At 41.1% G+C, this 7,949-nt stretch overlaps 1 protein-coding gene across 4 annotated transcripts in view; it reads right to left on the reverse strand.

Annotated features, from left to right (window-relative positions):
• The window catches only part of LOC122539480 (probable E3 ubiquitin-protein ligase HERC4), a 67,785-nt gene that overhangs the window by 10,504 nt on the left and 49,332 nt on the right, over positions 1-7,949 (reverse strand). For 2 of the 4 annotated variants that reach the window (XM_043674357.1, XM_043674355.1), the window contains 4 exons: positions 6,966-7,085; positions 5,618-5,755; positions 1,327-1,493; positions 804-870 (listed from right to left, as the gene is read on the reverse strand). In XM_043674357.1, coding sequence (XP_043530292.1) covers positions 804-870; positions 1,327-1,493; positions 5,618-5,755; positions 6,966-7,085 — 492 coding nt within the window. The remainder of the gene's footprint in view (positions 1-803; positions 871-1,326; positions 1,494-5,617; positions 5,756-6,965; positions 7,086-7,949) is intronic. The other 2 variants (XM_043674356.1, XM_043674358.1) reach the window with 2 other exon arrangements.

Below are 7,949 nucleotides of genomic sequence, written 5' to 3' on the forward strand. Positions count from 1 at the left end.
GGACTGCAATGTTGTGTACGAAAGCATAGGAGCATAATAGCAAGAGCTGATGAATCCCTTGAGCCTGTTTTGCCTTTCTATAAAATTACGATTTTAGCCTCAACTTCACATTCCTGCTTGTTCCTAATGACCCTGGACTTCCCAACACACTTTCTAATGTTGGGCTGAAATATTTTCTCAGACCCCTGGGTTAACCTCATACAATGAATATTGGGCTGGTCATTTGGACATTGCAGAAATCTATGCCTGTTTTAGAATGTTATGCAGCCCTAAGCAAAGCGAACATTCAGCATTGTGAAAGCTAAGTTTCATTCTGTTGAATTTATTGTAGAGAGGCTGCTTGATCTGACATGGATTACTGCCAGCACAGCCTCCAGAACAAAGGTATTTTTCGGGACCGGTGAACTGCTGGTGGAGGTACAACTGACAAGGCTTCAAACTAATTAGGTCCGCTCTTGATCCTCCCAGTCAGAGTGAAAGGTAAAGTCACCATAGTCCTAGTGGACCACAGGGCTGCTCTCTCATTAAGGGTCATCATACCTCAGGCAAGAGGAAAGTTTAAGAAGGAGAATCCTTCATGCCAATATCAGCTGGTAAAGGAATTGATCCCACACTGTTGGTGTCACCATACATTGCAACCTAGCTGCCTATCCATCTGAGCTAAAACAACTCCATGGTCAGAATGAGCTCCACTATATCTGAAGGAGCTACTCCTATTCCTCTGTTCCTTCTAGTCCACATTTTACTTTCAATACAGTTTGAAAAATTAGTCCATTAGTGATGTAGCACTGGAGTAAACTTACTGTAAAATCATGACATAACACCTCTTCAATGTCATCATACTCATAGTCAAGGACATCCTGGAGTGATCTATATTAACAGAAAAAAGATACATTAAAATTTAGATAATTCATTTTTCTTTTTTTAAATAGAATATGGTAAAGACAGCAATTGTTCTCAACCCTAATTGTCCTTGAATTGAGTGCCTTGCTAGGTCATTTCAGAGGGCAGTCAAGAGTCAATTCAATTGCAATGGGTCTGGGTCACATGTAGGCCAGACCAGATATGGATGGCAGATTTCCCTATCTAAAGAACATTAGTGAATTAAATAGGTTGCATTCAATGGTAGTCAGACCAATCATTATTTCACCATTACTAAATCTAACTTGGGATTTATTATTTGCATCTAATTTAAATCAACTGCCTTGGTGGGATTTAGAATCCAAGTCACAGAGCATCAGACAGAGATCTGGGTTATTAGTCTAATAGATGCCCCTATCTCCCTTTGTTGATTAATGCATGAGGAGATGTTTTGAGTCCACTTACGTTCCCAGTGTTGGTGAGAGTTCCTTCAGATCTTCCAATGTTGGTGGCACACTGAGTAGCTTCTTGTACAAAGCCAATGGGAAGTGAAAATTACAAATAAAGCCATTGGACACAGCAAGACCACAGAGAATTCCCACCAAATAAAATGCGTCATCCATTTCCGGTTCCTGTACATATTACAAAGAAAAGAAATGGAATTGTGAAATTCTTCCTTGCAAAGTCTTCACAATACTTTTTAATCATATAATCAACGTTGACTTCACAAGAAAAATTTTCCCAACTATGTGCTTCCAAAGGAAAGCTTCATCTGCTGGCTGAGAGCTTACTGAAATTCTGACCTTCAAATTTAGAATATGCCAAATTAATGCAATTTATTTTACCAGGCAATTTCTTTTGTATACAATATTAATTTGTTTAGAGGCCACAGCAGGAACTCATAGTAAACAGGATTACATATTATATTAGCAAGAAACAGGCTCTCATACTTCAGGGATCCAGAAAGTCATCTCTTTTGTAATGATACACCAATTTGGCCGTCATGAAGAAATATCCTATGGTCCCAATCCCAATATCAACAATTCTTCAACTAGGTGGTTTTTCAAAATTATTTAATTCACTCATGGGATGTGGGTATCTCGAGCGAGGCCAGCATTTATTGCCCATCCTTAGCTGCCCTTGAGAAGGTGGCAGTGAGTTGCATTCTCAAACCAGCACAATGCCAACAGGGAGAGAGTTCCAGGATTTTGACCTGATGATACTGAAGTAACGGTGATTATTTCAGAGTTGTTGCAGCTGAAATACTTATTTTGCAACCAGTCACGAAAGCAGGAGACCCGATTGAGGGTCTTCTCTCTAAGTTGTGGCACATTTCTGCTCAACACATCTGTCTTAAACATTATTCAGCATTCTCAACAATTTAATATTTAACCCCAAGTCTGAACCCCCAGGAAAGAAAAATTCCACTGGTTGTACACTGCAGGAGCCATTCATCACGAAAGCATTTTGGAAATTAGGATCGTAGAATCCTGACAATGCGGAAACAGGCCATTAGCCCAACAGTGACCCTCCAAAGACCATCCCGTCCAGACCCATTCCTCTACCCTATCCATGTAAACCTAATTTCCCATGGCTAACCCACCTAAGTCTGCACATTCTTAATACTATGGGCAATTTAGCATTGCCAGTCCACCTAACTTGCACACCTTTGGATTGGGGGAGGAAACTAGAGCACCTGACAGAAATCCACACAGACACAGGAAGACTGTGCAAACTCCACACGGACAGTCGCCTGAGGGTGGAATTGAACCTGGATATCTGGCATTGTGAGGCAGCAGTGCTAACCACTGAGCTACCGTGTCACCCCTCAAAACATGTATTCATCAGGCTTACATTTATAAATTTAATGTCTCATTACATTTGAGTTCAGCAATGTTGTCAGTTGGAATGACATAGCAGCTGAATTGCCATAGAGTGGCAGTTTTTAAACATTATCTTTATTAAAAATTATTTATTTATAATAAACTATTAATTTATGGGCAGAGGTGCTAAGGCGGGTAAGTATTTATTGTCCATCCCTGGTCAACATGAGAAGGCTAAGACTGGACATCTATAGTATAGGGACATCCTTAATTCTCAAATGGATAAATTACTCAGTTACCAATAAGAAACAAGATGCCCACGGTAGTAACAGGAACAATGTAAAAAGCAACATCCCTTGAAAGGTTGTTTTTGCAGCAGCAGGAGCAATGACAGCAAGGACGAGGGGGAGCTAGGAAGGTAAATTTCCCTCTTAAAGACTTACCTGTGAATAGGCGGAGTGAAGGCCCAAGAGGAGTGGACACAGACACAGGGATGGCTGAGCAAGTGAACTGATATATTTGGGCTGTGGCTAAACTCAAGACACTGCACATATGTGGAGGGTTGGTAAGGGAGCAGATTGTGAGGCAGATTTTGGAAAGGCGCAGAAGTAACAGGGTTGTTGTCATGGGTGACTTTAACTTCCCTAATATTGATTGGAACCTACTCAGTTCAAATAGTTTGGATGGAGCAGTTTTTGGTCAGGTCTGTGCAAGATGGGTTTCTGACTCAATATGTGGATAGGCTGATTAGAGGGGAGGCCATATTGGATTTGGTGCTTGGCAATGAACCATGCCAGATCTCTCGTTGGGAGAAGCATTCCAGTGATAGTGATCACAACTTCCTGACCTTTACTATACTTATTGAAAGGAAGAGGAGCAGAGAGTATGGGAAAGTATTTAATTGGGGGAGGGGGAATTACAATGCCATTAGGTAGGAACTGGGGTGCCTAAATTGGGAACAGATGTTCTCAGAGAAATGCGCAACAGAAATGTGGAGGTTGTTTAGGAAGCACTTGCGGATAGTGCTGGACAAGTTTGTCCCACTGAGGCAAAGAAGGGATGGTAGGTTGAAAGGACCTTGGGTGACAGGGGATGTGGAACATCTAGTCAAGAGGAAGAAAGAAGCTTACTTAAGGTTGAGGAGGCAAGGATCAGACAGGGCTCTAGAGGGTTACAAGGTAGCCAGGAAGGAACTGAAGAATGGACTTAGGAAAGCGAGAAGGGGGCATGAAAAAGCTTTAGTGGGCAGGTTTAAGAAAAACCCTAAGGTGTTCCACACTTGAGGAACAAGTGGATGGCCAGAGTGAGGGTAGGGTGGATCAGGGATAGTGGAGGGAACTTGCACTTGGAGTTGGAGAGATAGGGGAGGTTCTAAACAAATACTTTGCTTCAGTATTCACTGCTAAGAGGGATCTTGACATCTCTGAGGACAGCGCAAAACAGTCTGATATGCTCGAACAGGTTGATGTTAGGAAGGAGGATGTGCTGAAAAGTTTGAAAAACATAAGGATAGATAAACACCCTGGGCCAGACTGGATATATCCAAGGTTACCACAGGAAGCAAAGGAAGAAATTGCTGTGCCTTTGGCAATGATCTTTGTGTCCTCACTGTCCACTGGAGTGGTGCCAGAAGATTGGAGGGTGGCAAATGTTAGTCTTTTGTTCAAGAAAGGGAATAGGGATAACCTTGGGAATTACAGACCAGACAGTCTTATGTCAGTGGTGGGCAAAGTATTGGAGAGGATTCTGAGAGACAGAATTTATGTTTACGTGGAAAACTATAGTTTGATTAGAGATAGTCAGCAATGCTTTGAGGGGGGCAGGTCATGTCTCACAAGCCTTACTGAATTATTTGAGGATGTGACAAAACACGTTGATGAAGGTAGAGCAGCCGTTTGATAAATTTCTCATGGTAGTTTCATTCAGAAAGTGAGGACGCATGGAATTAAGGGAAATCTGGCTGTCTGGATACAGAATTGGCTGGCCCTTGAGGACAGAGGGTGGTGGTAGATGGAAAGCATTCAGTCTGGAGCTCAGTGAACAGTAGTATTCCATAGGAATCCGTTCTAGGACCTCTGCTCCTTGTGCTTTTTATAAATAACTTGGATGACGAAGTGGAAGAGTGGGTTAGTATGTTTGTCAATGACATGAAGGTTGGTGAAGTTGTGGATATTTGGAGGGCTGTGTAGGTTGCAACGGGACATTAACAGGATGCAGAACTAGGCTGATAAGTGGCAGATGGAGTTCAACCTGGAAAAGTATGAAGTCTTTCATTTTGGAGGGTGGAATTTGAATGTAGAATATAGGGTTAAAGGCAGGATTCTCTGCAATGTAGAGGAACAGAGGGATCGTGGGGTCCATGTCCATTGATCACTCAAAGTTGCCACCCAAGTTGTTAGGATTATTAAGAAGGCGTAGTGTATGTTGGCTTTCATTAGCAGGGGGATTGAGTTTGGGAGCCGCAAGGTAATGCTGCATCTCTATAGAGCCCTGGTTAGACCACACCTGGAATATTGTGTTCAGTTCTGATCGCCTCATTATAGGAAAGATGTGGAAGCTTTTGAGAGGGTGCAGAGCAGATTTACCAGGATGCTGCCTGGACTGGAGGGCATGTCTTATGAAGAAAGGTTGAGGTAGCTAGGGCTTTTCACATTGGAACGAAGGAGGATGAGAAGAGGTGACTTGATAGAGGTATGCAACATGTGGAGAGGCATAGTGGATAGCCAGAAACTTTTTACCATGTTCTATGTTCTAGGTCTTATTAACTGCATGACATGAAGGCATTGGTATCCATATTGTAAATCAAACTTTTGTCCATTAAAATCCACTTACCCTGTGTGTTAAACACACAAGAATAGACAACAAAAAGAATGGTTACTGTTTTTTTTTATTTCTATTGCATACTATCAGTCACACATTATAATAAGCCTTACCCTGTTAGGGAACCAAAGGAGCTCAGAAGATTTCTTGAGTTTGAATATCCGTTTGTTGTTATACAGTTCTTGAGTAAAGAGGGTGAAGAATTCCTGAGATACCCCAGGGCCGTAACATGGTTCACCTTTAAACCTGACCTGAAATGGCAAGAAGTTGATGCTAATGCATTCCAAAATATTGAGAGCTTTGTCTTTTGATAACCTTTGGTGTCCCCTTTTTCATTTCATACACTGTTGCTCATTGAAATATGTTATATCACATTTCTTATGAATTACCAGCATATGAATCAAGTATGTGTTAGCATTGTTTCATTTCCTGAGTAATAACCATTCCACCAGTGATATGGTTAAGAACTGAAAAGTCACCACACATTCAAAGTGCTAGTTGAATTTTCAAAGGATTGCAAATAGGGAATCAGTTAATTATATGCTGATATAGTATATTGTAAACCCTGGCCCTGAAGATCAAAAAGACCTTACAGCACACTCTAAACATGTGAGGAGTACAGTAGAAGATTTCTGAAAGAGGCTGGGACACTCGCAAGCCAATCAGACCTCTGCTTCTATTTTACATAGAGTCATAGAGATGTACAGCTTGGAAACAGACCCTTTGGTCCAACTCGTCCATGCCGCAAAGTTATCCTCAGCTAATAGAGTCCCATTTGCCAGTACTTGAACCATATCCCTCCAAACCCTTCCTATTCATATACCCATCCAAATGCCTCTTAAATGTTGCAATTGTACCAGCCTCCACCACTTCCTCTGGCAGCTCATTCCATGCATACACCACTGTGTGAAAAAGTTTCCCCTTAGGTCTCTTTTATATCTTTCCCCTCTCATCCTAAACCTATGCCCTCTAGTTCTGGACTTCAAGCATCTGCATCAGAAGGTATGTGCCCATCAGATGTAAGAGGAGGAGTAGGCCATTCAGTCCATCAAGTCTGCTCTGTCAGTGAGGCCATGGCTGATCTGATCTTCCGTAACTCCACTTTCCTCCTTTTCCACATAACCTTTGATTTCCCTCATTGAATAAACATCAGTCTGTAGCTGGTGACTGAAGGATGATGGTGTACTTGGGAGCAGAAGCCTTGCCCTGGACTGCAGAAAATCATTTCCCCACAGCCGATCCATCTTATGGGTTTCCCAAATTCCCATCATTTTTGTAAAAATATTGACCAAAAATAGAGACTTGAAAATGCAGTCAGAGTTTCACCTTTTGACTTCATGTGCAAAGGATATGGACTAATTTGTAAATAGCTATTTTGATGCTGAGTTGACAATTAGATTTGTACAACTACTTCACAAGTCAAACAAAAATCACCACTTATTGATAGGTGTAGTCCCGTACCTCAACAACACCGTAATAAGCAGATGATTGAATCCTTCTTAATTCTTGCAGTCCATCCTGAAAAATTGACATCCTTGAAACGCAGAGGCGTAGTATTGGTTTTAAGATCTGTTGAAACAACTTTTTTTGCATTGAAGGAAACTATTATAGTTTGTAAATGTACACAGAGAGAGAGAGAGAGAAAGACACACACACAAAAAATCCAAAACATTGTCTTGAGCCTGAAAGTAATTTACGTCCCAAATTCACTTTTGGCATCATTACCAAGTGGCTGAGAGACTAACTACCAGCTGTTACCGTTCTCTACACTCACCATGTGGAAAATTGAAACCAAAGTAAATCAATTTACTGAGTCACTCAGAAGAAATTACCAATAAGATTGCATGTTTTGGACTTTAACATGAATCAAGTCCCATGTGAATTAACAAGAAAATGATACTTAAAACAGAAGGTACATTTCAGGTTAAAACAGTCACTGTGAAGAACCACAAGCAGTTGCATCGTTTCTATTGCCACAGATACATGGCATTGCGTTGTCATAAAGTTCTACAACATCCTGTTCATTGTTTACACAGTTAAAAATCACACAACACCAGGTTATAGTCCAACAGGTTTAATTGGAAGCACACTAGCTTTTGGAGCGACGCTCCTTCATCAGGTGATTGTGGAGGGCTCGATCGTAACACAGAATTTATAGCAAAAATCTGCAGTGTGATGTAACTGAAATTATACATTGAAAAATTGATTGTCTGTTAAGCCTTTCATCTGTTAGAATACAGTGATAGTTTCACTTCTTTCATGAAAGATCTGTATTCTAACAGATGAAAGGCTTAACAAACAATCAATTCTTCAATGTATAATTTCAGTTACATCACACTGCAAACGTTTGCTATAAATTCTGTGTTACGATCGAGCCCCCCACAATCACCTGATGAAGGAGCGTCGATCCGAAAACTAGTGTGCTTCCAATTAAACCTGTTGGAC

The sequence above is a fragment of the Chiloscyllium plagiosum genome, chromosome 32, assembly GCF_004010195.1.
Source record: "Chiloscyllium plagiosum isolate BGI_BamShark_2017 chromosome 32, ASM401019v2, whole genome shotgun sequence".
NCBI classification, from domain to species: Eukaryota; Metazoa; Chordata; class Chondrichthyes; order Orectolobiformes; family Hemiscylliidae; genus Chiloscyllium; species Chiloscyllium plagiosum.